Genomic DNA, 15294 nt, shown 5'->3' on the forward strand with positions numbered 1-15294 from the left:
ATCTATCATCCCTGAAAGGAATCCCCCACTCTGGGCAACAGTAGAGGCACAAGCATACCTCCCAACTGTACAGATTTTTGCAGAATGGCCAGATTTTGGCCTCATATTTTTGGTCCATTTTTCATGAAATTGTGTTTTTTCTGGCAAATTATTGGTAAATCATTAAAGGCGAAAATTAGAAGATAATGACAGACATTTGAGTTTCAGACTTCATATCCTTCAGACAATTCATGCTAATGCAAAACTTGTTATTCTATCAACTTTGTAAGTTTGTAAGAGCAATATTTAAAAATTGTCCCTATTTTTTGGCCTCTGTCCCACTTTTAATTATGGCTTTGTCCAGATTTCTTGCTCTAAGAAGTTGAGAGGTATGGGCACAAGTATGATGACTTGCAGAAATGGAGAGTAGCAGCTGGCCAAGTGGGTTTCTGATGTGCAGGAGAGAAGGCCAGAGTTCAAAAGCAGGTCTATATCATATGAGCGAATCACACAAATTGCGAACGCTCATAATATTGAACGTATGGAACCTTGAACTTCCTATTGTGGGGGGCTGTGCCCCCCCACACCCTCCGCTAAATATATATTCCAACTCCAAGATCACACTACAGTGAGGAAAGGGCAAATATCCTATTCTTCACTGTACTGTAATATCAGAAAAAGCACTTTGAGGTCCGGTACATTCGATATTCTGAGCATTTGCAATTTGTTCGATTCGCTCATATGATATAGACCCTTCAAAAGTAAGTATTTTCCTTGTTTCTGTTCTCCAATAGGGTACTCACAATTTAAGGGTAAACAAATGGTTTATTTATGTTGGTATAACTTAAGTAAATTTAAGCTTGTGAACCTATATACATATTTGAGTCATCCACAATTATTTTCCTCACTGTATGCATAACCAAATGTATTGAATCTCATATGTAGTTAGATAGACAGATAGATATAGACATGTATATATCAGTGTCAATCTACATATTGTATAGATATACATATACGTATACATAGGCATTTGCATTATTCTTATATATTTTTTCATATAGGTAGATACTTAGTGACCTGTGGTAGTGGTGCTGCGGTAGCCTTGTCACCACACAGCAAGACATTGTCGCGTTCGATTCTCAGTTGGAGCATCTTCTGTGTGGAGGCATGCGTGAATGGGCGTGCCTTCGTTGAAGGTTGTGCATCAGGGCTGGTAACTCGGCACGTAAAAATCCACTACCAAACATTAGCGGACCGGAGTTCCGCTGTGGCGACCCCTAACCGGGATAAGCCATAAGACACAACAAGATAGTTAGTATGAAGTCAGTGGAAATCCATAAAGTATTTAAATGATGTAGACAAGTGACACCATGTTTACTAAATGAAGGCTGAATTAATTTCCACTATTTACTGTTAGCCTTATATCAGTTATTACTATATAAGTGTTGTACAAAATGCATTTTTATCTAAGGCGTGTAACTTATTTCAAATATAGATGATTCAAAATGGCTGGCCAGAGATAGCCCCCAGACCTCAGGTCCATGACCTACATAGTATTGATTTGACTATATGACATATTACATGCTGTTGTTCACTTCATTTTATCACTGAGGAGGAATAGCATGCCTTACAAGCAGTTGAAGTTAGGAAAGGAAATGAAAGACTGTCAGGGATTAAGCAAAGCAATTCTTGCTAGTTGCACACTGCATTAGTTCAGCAAGGCCTACTGAACTGCTTAATTACATTATGCATACATCGTATTACATATGCTAGAAAAGCATATATTTAAAAAAAGAAAAAAATGTAGACAGCAGTTATGAACACAGGTGTTGCACAGGTAAACAAGTATGCATTTCTTTTCTTCATTCTTTACCTGACTGACAAGGAGCCTCACTATCACATGGAGCAGACTTTACAGCAAAATGAAATGCTTGACCAAAGGTGTTTGTGACTATAAATATGTTATCATTAACTAATTATAAAAAAGTCAGCCATGTATTCTCTGCTCCATTCTGTTGAAAAAAAGGCATTACACTACATTATTACAGCAGTCTTTTAAATGTAAGTAGTAATTATAATAAAAGCACATTTGTAATTAAAGATCTATAAGTAACTTTTTCTACATGGTTAACAGTGTACCATTTGGCAGTATTAACAATTTGGTAGTACATGTCCATGTATCTACTCAATAAAACATGTTTTAACAGCAACATGGGTCCATCTTGACCCTATGTTCTCTATCTTTTTAATTATTTATTTTTTATTTCCCCTTTTTTTCCTTTATTCCCCTTTATGTTTCATTTTCTACAGATCCAGAGATCCTAGTGTCAGTCCAATAATATACCTCTCAGGTCAGAGAACAATTACCACCTCCTTCTACTGACTCTGTGATGTAATAACAGGATCAGGGGGTTCCCTCCAATTCTGTGACCACCGTGGTGTGTGGTACCTGCAAAGCCATGAGCAACATAAACTTCAGGACATGGTCAAGGATGCAGCAGAGTGGGTAGTGGTGTGAGATGTCTTTGACCAATAGAAAGCCTCATCCTGTGGATTAAAGACTTGCTGTTCTTGTCAGCTTAGACCATTGAGCCACCAAAGACCATCACACCCACAACACCCTGGTCCCTTTCTGCAGATCTATCAGCTAGAGGGGATAACTGAAGTCCTCTGGACAAGGGTGAGTCCTGTTCCAACATCCCCACACTCTATCTGTCTGTAATTTGTATATCTTTTGTCTCCCAGCAATTTCAGCCTGTTGTAGTGCTCCTGTCTGTCTTACTTGACTTTTAAGTTACGTTATTTCCTTAACTCTTCCCTAATCCTTTTTCCTTCTTCCTTTTCCAGAGTCCTTGTTATGTAAAAACATTGAAATATGAAGAGATCTATCCTTACAGCATAAACACAGTACCCCTCCAAGTTCTCCCAGCACAACTCTCTTGATGTTTTCCTTCTGTGTGTTCCTTTTCTTTTCCTTCTCCCATTTCTAATTTTCCTATCTTCCCCTTTCCAACTTTATAAATAACCGTTCAGGTGTCCACATAAGGACTTCTTGCATTCAGTAGATAACATGTTCTCTTTCGAAAATTACTTTTATATAGTTGCTCTAAGTGCCACTTTCCTTAAATGGCCACCATTAATATATGCAAACTTGCATAGGCTTGCACTCAGCTCTTAATTACAAAAATGCCCAATAGTAACTGTGACCCTGCACTTATGTGGTTCCATTTGCATATAACCAAATTAGATTTAGTTCATTTTATGAACTTACAGACAGCACAAAATTTGCAGGATCTTCCATATAGCCCTTCGCTTTGGTGTAGCCAGCACTGTTATCTGGTACTCATCATATCTGCATAAAGATGAAGTGGCATTTTTTGCCATTTAGATTTGTGAACATAAGAACCATGGGACTATGAATGCCATGCTAAACCTGTTACCTGTTATCTTGAAATAGGGCACATAGTTCTACTAACAACAACCACCACCCCCTATTCTCTTGAAATAGGGCACATAGTTCTGCTAACAACAACCCCCCCCCACCCCACCCCCCGTTTTGCAAACTTAGGCAAGTCAGCAAAACATGCCATGCTTATGAACAACAAAATGCTGCATCTATTGTCAATGTATAATTAAGAATTAGCATTCTGCCACTGAATAATTTACTAATCATGGGACTTCCATGTCATTTCATTTAAGTAAACTTTTTATCATGTGAGTTGTCAGTTTATATTAAGTTACTGTTTTGAAGAGGTAGTGTTGCATGAAACCTTAGTGTGTATAAGTGCTAGTGAACATCTAAACTATTTATTCAAAGTTATTCATTGTGCATGTATTGTGCTGTTATGTTACATCAGAATATGGAACATTTTGTGAGCCTGCATAGCCCTGAATTATTTCCTGTTCAATTTGCAAGATGAATGATTTGATTTGCCTTTCTTTCTGTTGACAAAGGCTTATTGATGAGGATATAATTAACCCATGTTAATTCTTTCCTTTTTCAGGGAATGGAATTTGATGACATGTAATGGAATACTGCAATCATACAGCTTCTTCTGTCACATATTTCATTATTGCTGGAATTCCTGGACTCCATGACTGGAAAGCACGAATTGTTCTGTTTGTGGTTTTCCTTGCCATATATACCATTACTATACTAGAAAACTTCATTTTCATTTTTGTTATAAAATTTGACAATGGTCTCCATTCTCCAATGTACATGTTTATCTGTAATCTAGCCTTTTTAGATCTGCTTATTCCTTCTGTTACCATTCCAGAAATGTTGTACTATTTAATAACAGAAGATGGTTCTATTGCTTTTGGTCCATGTATTACACAGATGGCCTTTTATCTTACATTCTTAATAACTGAAAGTTTTACTTTGGTGGTTATGGCTTATGATCGTTACCAGGCCATATGCAACCCCTTACTTTATCCCACTGTCATGACAACCAAGCATGCCTTCTTGTTGTCTACTTTGTGTTGGACAATAGGAAGTACAGACGCGATGCTGCGTGTATACTTTGTGCTATCTACATTCTTTTGTGGAGCAAATAGGATTGAATATTTCTTGTGTGATTATGCATCGATTATGTTATTGGCTTCAACAGATGTTACAATCAAGATTCAATATAATATGTTCATGTCTGTAATGATTATCTCAGTCCAGCTATTTCTTGTTCTGTTTTCCTATGGAAAGATTATTATGGCAGTATTCAGAATCAATTCTGATGAGGGTCAGAGAAAAGCTTTTTCTACCTGTGGAAGCCATCTTCTTGTCATAGGTGTCTTCTACATAGCGCTGGCCTTTGTCTTAGTCTCTTATTCTTTACCAGGAATTTCTGAACAGATACGTACTGTGGCAGCTATAGTTCAGAATATTGTACCTCCTCTTATAAATCCAATCATTTACTGTTTGAAAACAAAAGAAATTAGGATGAGTATCACAAAAATGCTCACAGGAATGTCTGTGTGTTGAAATAAATATCATTTCTACTGAAGAATTATGGGGTGAATTCTGAAAGAATGCCTGTGATTTTATGAGATCCGCTGTCAAGTGTCTGGACTTCTACATATTCTACAGTTCTTCAAAAAAGTTAAATAAAACTGGGACCTTATTACACAGAAGCTTAATACATTATTAATGGCACATTGTAATTTGTTTGAGCAAGTATGGGTATTTCACTGTTACTGTGATTTGGAGAACAGAAATATAATGGTAATAATCTCTGTATTTGTAAAATATTACATAACCAAAAGTGGTTAAAATTTCAAAATATTACTGACAGTCATTGTCTTTCTTATACACAGAATTGTCATGAAGTCATTAAAGTTAAATAATAAATTTAAAATATTCCTAAATCAGAAATCTGGATTATCAGTTTACAAATATTACCAAGGCATATATGAATATCTTATAAATTACATGCACTCGATACTTAGAGCGAGATCATGGTCAAATGTGGTCCTAGACAAGGTAATGGATAAGACCCCCCACATACACACAGCAGTCCCCACCCTAGCAGAAGACCCCCCCCCCCAGTGCAGCCATACTAATGTCTCATTACTTGGCTACTTCTGCCTAATTAACATAAACAATGTTCAAACCTGCCAGGTACATACTATTTTCTTCTTAATTTCTACGATGATTGCAGATATTTGGATTTAATTTAAAACTTTTTTAAACATTTTATAGCACAAGCACTGATAGATATTTGTTAAACAAAACAATACAGTCTCACAATAAAGATAGCCTTAGCATTAACAGTAAACTTTTCTGCCCTTGAAACTCACATTCATTGAAATGGCATTGAAATTCACATTCAAAAGAAAATGCATCTGGCTAATGTCAAATTAAGTTTATGTTTGGACTGTTTTCAAAACATAGGCCCATTGTACACATTTTTTGGACCAAGCCTGATTGTATTAAATTATATTCCAAGTATAATATAGCACCAGTTGTTAGAGTGTTTAAAATGTTCTGAACATTTTTCCAGTAAGCAATGAAACAAAATATATGAACCAGTACTGACAAAACTACCCATTTCAGAACATTTCAGCCATAGAAAGGACACTCAAACAATTATTAAACTCATTACAATCCTCCAACATCAGTCAATATTCACAACCTCTGGAGAAGAAAATTCACTTGAATAATTCCACATTAAAGAGATCTGTAACTAATGAAGAGGTTGCTATTAGCTAACAACTTTATATTTCAGTTTCATCTAAAAATTCAGTGCCTGCTGTCCTTGAAGAATAAATTCCCTCTGTTAAATGAACAAATAAATTGTAAACTGGCAAAATAACAACAGGTTCTTACTTAAAAAGCATCTCATCCAAAGGAGGACACACTCAGAACTGCAGCACCTCCACCCCCCAAACTGCAACACAGTACCAGCATTCCATCTACATAGTGGGGAGTAGAACCCACAGCCTTCTACCTCAAAAGGCAAGTATACTACCTGTTGTGCTTCTAACACTGCTTTCAAATTTTCTAGCACAAACAATGATGGTCACATGCTAAATAAAACAGTTACACATTACAAACAGACTTAGTATAAGCAGCAATAAACTTATCTTCCCCTGATGCTCACAATTCCATGAATAGGCACTGAAACACAACATTCCTTAAAAATGCATTGAAATTCATAGCCTGGTAATTGGTGTAGATGATTCAGGCTCTTGTCTCCTATAACCAAAGTACAGGGTTTCAGCCTGAGTAAATTAACTAACCTACCATCCCTAACTAGGCCATTACAGGCACACATACACTACTGTTTCAGAAGAAAAAGTACTTTACTGATAATGTTTCTGCTTTATTCAATAACATTCCATGGACAGAGGAATCATGAGCAGTCATGTGGTTAAATTCTATGTGCAAACTAGAAGAAGCAATCAAACAACAGGCGTGTGCAAATGAATAAGTGGATGTCAATCTGTGTTGCACGCATAAAACATTCTTAAAGATGAATGTCCTTAAAGAAGACATGTATTTTTTTTTTAATCAAAAAGTAAATGTTGCGGCAGCACTGCTTGCCAGTGGACTCCTCTCAGCTAGTGAGGGCCCTTCTCAGCCAGTGGGCCCCAAGAGACTGCCTGGGCCACCTAGTACTGGATCCAGCTCTGCTTAGAAATATTGTTTTTCTATTTTTTTTGTAAATGTTATTATATTAAAAGAACATGACTACAGTTATGTTAATTAAATTTTTTTTACAAATTGTTCAATAAAACACATTTTCAATATGCATCCGCTTCAAACTTCTTACATGATGGATAGAAAAGCCATGCTTCTGAAGTCAAATTTTCAGCAATTACACAGGGCAGCAAGAAAGTCAAAGAAATGAATTTCAGTGACCAATAAACTGAGTTCACAGCCTTGTGGAAACTGCAGTTTCTGGAATCATATATGTGGTACACAATCATATATATATATATATATATATATATATATATATATATATATATATATATATATATCAGAATAATTTAAAAGCATTTGAAATACAAATACATTTATTATTAATACCAAATAAGGTTTGTCTACATGGCACAACAAACTGCAATTTAATTCGGTTACATCACCAGCCTGGACCATCAGACAGAAATATTCCTTATTAGGTCTGAGTGTTGTAAATCATGTAGCAGTTGGCTGTAACTCATGAAGGGGGCAGGAATTAAGGCAGGAAGAGCCCTACAAAGGTACAAAGGTTGTGGCTATAGACCTTTTTTTTTTTTATCAAGCACTTCTACAGCTGCTAATAAAGAACTGGGATTTCTCTTTTTTTTTACAGCTAGAGTCAGCTGTCACCAGCAAGCCAGCTATTTCAGCAGCCAGAGCCAGCCAGCAAGCCAGTCACTCCAGCAGCCAGAGCCAGCCAGAGCCACCCAGCTAGACAGCCACTCCAGCAGCCAGAGCCAACCAGAGCCACCCAGCTAGACAGCCACTCCAGCAGCCAGTCAACCAGCTAGAGAGCCACTCCAGCAGCCAGCTAGCCATCCATCCATCTAGACAGCCACTCCAGCAGCCAGTCAGCCAGCTAGCCAGCCATGCCAGCATCCATCCAGCTAGTCAGCCTTTCCAGCAGCCAGCCAGCAAGCTATCTAGCCACTACAGCTGCCACCCGGCCACTCCAATAGCCAGCCAGTCACTCTACCAAGAAAGCCAGCGAGCCAGTCACTTCACCAAGGAAGCTAGCCACTCTATCAAGGAAGCCAAGCAGCCTTGCAAAGACAGTGATTGTAGGGATAAATAAGTACAAATAGTATTTTATGACTCTAGCTTTTTAAAACTGAGAATGTTGTGTTTTAATTCAATTTAACATTTTAATGCTTAGTGGTAAATTGGGTGCACTGTTGTTATTGTCTTTCGGCTTTTCCCAGTTAGGGGTTGCCACAGCAGAACTCCGGTCCACTAATGATTGGCAGTAGATTTTCATGGTGCCGAGTTGCCAGCTAAACGCCCAACCTTCAATGAAGGCACACCCACTCACGCATGTCTTTCGGAATGCCACTCAACCCGCGGGGAGAACATGCAGACTCCACACAGAAGGCACTCCCTGAACTCCAGCCAAGAATTGAATGTGAGAACCTCTTGCTGTGAGGCAACAACGCTACCGCTGCACCACCGCGGATATTATTTAAATATGTGTAGTAGTTAATATGAGATTTGTAAGTAGTAGTTTTTAAAGGTATAAAAAGTATGTGTGTGTGTGTGTGTGTGTGTGTGTGTGTGTGTGTGTGTGTGTGTGTGTGTGTGTGTATGTGATTCAATATATGATTGAAAGCATTAGATTTTAAAGGCTAAAATGTGTGAATAGAATTTTTTTTTTTTTTATGGTGGGGCAATCTTCACAGATAAATGTAATGTGATTGATATATTTCTATTTTGTTTTGGCTGTTTCTGGATACTTTGTGTTTAGAGATGGAAATGAATTGGGCAGTTTGCACTTTTTGGGTGGAAATGTGTGCAATTTATTTTTTAATGCTGTCTTCAAGAAGTTAAGATGTACTACTTTTGGTATTTTTATAGTGGTTGTTTAGTGATGACTTGCAAGAACTACTTTTAAAAGTGAAAACGTATGTGTGTGTAACTTTTTATTTTTTGACGTTTATAGGTAAATGTAGTGCATTTGGTATTCTACTGCATACATGTTGTCGTGGCTGTTACAAGATAGTTTGCTTTTATAAGCACAAATGTGTGTATTTTATTTGTATCCTGTCTTCAATAAGTTGAAAATGTACTGCTTTGATTATAATGTGAATATGGACATGCTGCTGTTGGGCCTGTTCTCTATTGTATCACTGTGTCAGTAAATTACTGCTGTAGGTTAATTTCTATTTTTCTTATTAATTGTAGTGTTTAAGGTAAATGGGTCCATGGGAACTGCTGTGCATTGTAATTTATTTTAAACTAGCTGTTTGGTGATGTCTTGCAAGAAGTACTTTAAAAGGGAATATGTTTACGTAACTTTATTTTGGGGGGGGAGTTAATGCAGTGCATTTTGAATTGTACTAAAACATGTTATTATTGTTTCAGGATAGTTTGCTTTAATAAGTGGAAATGTGTGTATTTGTTTTTAATGCCATCTTCAATAAATTTAAAATGTACTGCTTTGAGTATAGTGTGAATATGGCTGTGCTGCTTTTGGGCCAGTTCTTTATTTCATCGTTGCGCTGGGTAAATTCATGTTATTGCTTTATTATTTCTTTGTTTTTGGTGCTTGTGTGCAGTATGCAGATTTTTTAAGTTTTCTTGTTTTAGAATAGTCATAGTTACTGTAATGTGTAAAATTTAAGAGTTTTTTTTTTACTTTTTTAAATAAACATAATTATCTATTTAACAAGAGTAGTGGGATTTTATGTAATGTTGCAACTAACGTGTGTATTTTTATAGTAATGCTTCAGATTTACCGTTAAAGCTTCATAATTTAAATGTTTTGTGAGATTTCAGTATGCAGTAATAACTTTGCACTATTGTACCATTGATTATTTATGTTGTGTTGTGTGAACAGTTGAGCAAAGGAAAATGCAGTGCATACACCATTAAACTAGGCATGTTCACAGGGAAGTGTAGTAATTAGGAGGTCAAGATTAGCCACCCATCCAGGCATCATAAAATATAACATATAAGTATGATGTGTAAGATATTTCAGCATGTCTTTATATAATATTTTTATAGGTTTACTACTAAAATACTGAAAATACTTTGTATTTCTGATCAGAATATTGAAAAAAGTGCTCAAATTGAGAATAACGTGTGTTTACCACATCAAATCATATCCTCTAGAAATGCAGATTTGATGTTAATGTCGAAAACATTAAATAAACTGCAAAAGTGTTCCACCATCTGTGTACCACATGTCAATCTTTTTTAAAATTTTTTTCTAAAACACAATGTCTGCATAGAAGCTCATGTAATTATAGCTCCTTCACTTCACGTCATGTCTTTGCAGGGGGGCAAGCCCCCTTGCACCCCCCCTGTGGGGGGCCGCACCCTCCACACCCCCTGCTAACTTTATATTCCAACTCCAAGATCGCACTACAGTGAGGAAAGGGATGAGTAACCCAATCCGCACTGTACCACAATCTCTAGCCTTTAGATTGACTTCATATCAGTGAATGCACAGTGGCAATCACTGATATGAACTACCGACGGTTGGCAACATGGCAATCAACCATCTGCAAGCCGTTATCCCATCTACAGAGCATCTGCATTCAGGATTTTGATAGTAAAACATTTTTATACACCCATACAAGATTGATAATGCAGGCTATGAACAAACACCCTTTTAATTCAGTCAGTCAGTCTGTATACTTGTGAATATGCTGCTGATGCCTCAGAAGACCTCAAAACACATTTGCAAGAAGGAGCTCTGTTGAAGGGATGACTTGTGCCACATAAAAGGGATTTGGGGGATAAAAATCCCCTACACATATAACGTTAACTACTAAGTCCTATTTTCAACATCACTTCTGTTGATTTAACCACTCCTGCTTGTCATTTAATTTAACACTAACACTAATCACACCTTGCTGCATTCAATCACCTGCCTAAGTCTACTTTCTCTGGAAGTATGTATTAACCACTGATGCCAAAGGCGAAGTCATATCACAGCCATCACAAAACACACACTTGGAGAGATAACTTCAGTAGTATCTTGAAGTGCATATGGCTTCCAAAAAAAGAGAGTACACTACCTTCAGCCTTTTTCTCTCTCCTATTTTGCAGGTTTTCACTAACTGAAATTGTAAATATCAAATTCCTTAGATAAGTTAATCCAGACTGTAATTATTTCCTGCTACACTCAGACTCAGACACCTGCTTTTGAGAATCTATATTCCATGAAAATTTGTATTAAGTATTGTCACCACAGAGGAAATAATATCAGACGTTTCATAAAGGATGCACTTTAAGTGATAATTTCAGCACTGTGTTTGAATTATACTGGCTCCCCTAAAAGTGGGTTTGAGGGATCAGAATTCTGCAGCCACATAAGTGTTCACATATGTGTGACTTCTTTATACCATATCTTTTGATTAATCCAGTCCTGTCTGTCAATATTCTCTCACACACATACATTATTTATGCATTACCAGATTTAAAGAAAATGCTGAACTCACACATTCATCTTCACAACAATGATACTAATATGTTACCCTGACATACTAGTAATTTACATTGAATAGGTAATTTGATATTATATACATTTATTTATTATAATTTATTATAATTATGCAAATACGTATTAATATCTCTGTAAACATGTAGTATACAGACCCCAACTATCAGTGTGAGTTTTGTCTGGGCAGATGTGATCTTCATTGGGCAGCAAACTACATTAGTAGATGACACTCCATTTTTGAGAGTTTTGCATAATTATGGATACTATGCATATCTGAATATTTAATGGACAAATAAAAGTAATTATTTGCCAAGTAGTGCTGGTTAGACAAAAGCTATCAGTGCAAAGATTTTTAAGCATTGTGTATACTTTCATTTAATACCATGGAGTCCCGTATAAGTACCCTCTGGTTAAAGTTATTGATGTAATTATGAACATATACTATACAGTCATAATATTTCCAGGAAATACTCATAATGTTTGTGTTACTAAGTAACCCATTGGTGTAACGAACCATTCCTGACCTCTCTGGTGACCGGGCATGTGAAATTCTGAATCACAATCCATCTAAGTTCACAATTATGTGCAGAAATATGATAATTGTGCTAATATGTATATTGTATTACTGAACAAGTCTGGATATCTGCCAAGTGGTAGCATGCAGACAGCTGGTGTCAGTGGCAGCTTTTGCAGAATTATGTAAGCTTTCATTTGACACCATAATGTACTATTTAATCACCTTGTGGTTCAAGTTATTAATTTAATCATTGACGTATGCCATACATTCATAATATTTCCAGTCCAAACACGCAATTTTTGTGTTACCATGTATCCCACTTATCTGAGAAACCATTCATGACCTCTCTGGTTACTGGACATGATAAATACTGACTCAAAATCTGTCCAAAACACAATGCTAGAGATATTTACAGGAATATGATAATTCTGCTAATATGCATATTTTATTACTGAACAAGTCTAAATATCTGCAAAACAGTAGTACACACACAATTGGTTTCAGTGACAAATTGTGCAGCATTATGAAAGCTTTCATTTGATATCATGAAGAACCATTTAATCACATTATGGTTCTGTTATTAAAATAATTATTGGTGTACGCCATACATTTATAATATTTTCTGGCCAAAAACTCAACTTTTGTGTTACCAAGCACCCCACTCATATGGCTTGTTTTTTTATGATTTAATCATGGAAGGTTTCCCTGACAAGTATGTGGATGACAGTCTGGCATATTCTGAGTGGTATGCCATTCAGAACAAGACAGTTTCACCATATATCATATAGTCTGCACAGCATACTCAAATGTAGTTGAATTTTCTAGGAGTTTTCTAGGAAGGATTAATCAAAGATTAGTAGTACAAATGCAGGCAATAATAAATGGTTTAATTCTCTGCATTTGCCTCACCAGGATTACTGCCAAAAATATGGCAGGCAAACCTGAAAACAGATCTAAAGAATACTGTACTGTAGCTGATGATGTCTTCTCCAAAATGTTATGTTATGTTTGTCGGTGTAGTGATTATAACTGCAGACTAAAAACAGCAGAGTCTGGGGTTTGGATCCAGGTAAAAGTTTTTCAAGTCTTGTAGCACTGGGATTAGAACAGCTGTCTTGGAAACTGGGATTGTGACTTCAAATGTTATCAAGGCCTTATCTTGTTCTTTATTTTAGCTAAGCTCTTGGGCCAATAGTCCAGTAACATCCTATGAACCTATGTGTTCAGTCATTTTCTGATACCCACATTATCCTCTTCAGAGTCACATTGCAGATGGCTGGTACTTCAGCAAGTCTATCTAATTATGAGCATATGTTATGCATTCATATTATTTCCAGAAAGAAAAAATGAATTTTTGTAGCACTAAGAACCACATTGGGGTAAGGAGATGTTCATGAGCCCTCTACCAGCTTGGCATGTGAAATAATGTTCTACAATGCATCCCCATGGGAAATTACAGAGACCACTTCTCCCTAGAAAACAAGACCTCTTCCCAGACAAGAGCTCTCTCCATACAGCAACCACCACTCCCTAGACAGAAAGAGCTCTCCCCAGATGGACAGCACTGCACACTAGGCAGCAAAACCTCTTCCCAAACAGACAGAACTGCTCCCTAAACAGCAAGATATCTTCCTAGAGCACTACTCCCTGGACAACAGGATCTCTCTCTAGAAAGAGACCATCTCCAAGGCACACAGACATACAGACCACTTGATACCATATCAAACTACCATGACACCTGTTACCTACAGTGTGTATATGCATATGTGGTGTGTGTGTGTGTGTGTGTGTGTGTGTGTGTGTTTTTATCTCTCTTTCTCTATAATTATATTTATATAGGTCCCAGTAAATTTGTTGAATGGTACTGTAGTTGACATAATTTGGTCAGATAAATAGATGGTTTTCAGGCATGTACTCTCAGAGTTAGAATATATATAATTAGTGGGGGGTATGGGGGTGCAGTCTAATGCAAAGGGATGCAGAATGGCTTGCCCCCTGCAAAACACGATGTTTTCTTTGAATTTTTTTTTAATTCTGATGCATCCGTTGTAGCATGTTGATGTGCATAATGTCAATCAGTTTGTTTCAATATTATGCATATTAACATACATGTTATTCGATCAATTTAAGTAGATCTATATATATCCATACATATATATATATATATACATATACATATCTATAGATATATATATATATATATATATATATATATATATATGTATATATATATATATATATATATATATATATATATATATGAGTCTAGAACATTTCACTGAATGTACATTTCACTGAAACTCGAATGACTGAACACAAATCACTGAAAGCACAATTCACTGAAAACTCAGTTCAGTGAAACACATTTCACTGAAAGTTATATATGGCATCTTCCCCACTGTAGTGCAACCCTGGAGTTAGTATATAAAGTAAGGGGGGTGTGGGGGGCATAACCACCCACATATTTGAAGTATATATTATGTTTGGAAAAGAGTAATATATTGGAATTGCAAGTATCCATGTATATAGTTCAAAATAATTAAAATATAAGGGGGGCTATGCCCACCAAACCCTCTGATGTGGGGGTGGTGCCCTCACACACCCCCTTACTATATATACCAACTCCAGGGTCACACTACAGTGGGGAAAAGGCCATATATAACTTTCAGTGAAATGTGTTTCAGTGAATTGAGTTTTCAGTGAACTAAGCTTTCAGTGAAAAGTGCATACTAATTTGATTTCAGTGAAATGTGCATTCAGTGAAATATCCTAGACCCACATATATATATATATATATATATATATATATATATATATATATATATATATATATATATATATATGTGTGTGTGTGTGTGTGTGTGTGTGTGTGTGTGTGTGTGTGTGTGTATATCACACCTGATAATATACCAGCTATTACCTTCTTAACTCATTCAATCCTAAAATGTCTTTTTTATACTCTTGCAGTTAACACCCATAGATCCTTACAAACATTAAGATATTTTCGGGTCAGCCTTCCTTAACAAAGTGACTTGCCAAATAATAGGCAGTATTAGAAAGTACAATGCATGCTTAACAAAATAATAATAAGAGTTTTAATCTCAGATATTAAGCAGTGGAGAAATTAACCACTGATTTCCCCTTATTAATAATGTTTTCATATCTGCATTCATA

At 36.3% G+C, this 15294-nt stretch overlaps 1 protein-coding gene across 1 annotated transcript in view; it reads left to right on the forward strand.

Moving 5' to 3' along the window:
* The first annotated feature begins 382 nt into the window (after positions 1-382).
* Positions 383-15294, forward strand: part of LOC122810746 (olfactory receptor 2D2-like) — a 154246-nt gene continuing 139334 nt past the window's right edge. Inside the window, exons 1-4 of the mRNA XM_044082307.1 lie at positions 383-405; positions 2877-2898; positions 3253-3310; positions 4029-4832. Of these exons, the coding sequence (XP_043938242.1) occupies positions 383-405; positions 2877-2898; positions 3253-3310; positions 4029-4832 (907 nt within the window). The remainder of the gene's footprint in view (positions 406-2876; positions 2899-3252; positions 3311-4028; positions 4833-15294) is intronic.

This window comes from Protopterus annectens, chromosome 9.part0 (genome assembly GCF_019279795.1).
Source record: "Protopterus annectens isolate FY-2018-M chromosome 9.part0, PAN1.0, whole genome shotgun sequence".
Taxonomy (NCBI): domain Eukaryota; kingdom Metazoa; phylum Chordata; order Ceratodontiformes; family Protopteridae; genus Protopterus; species Protopterus annectens.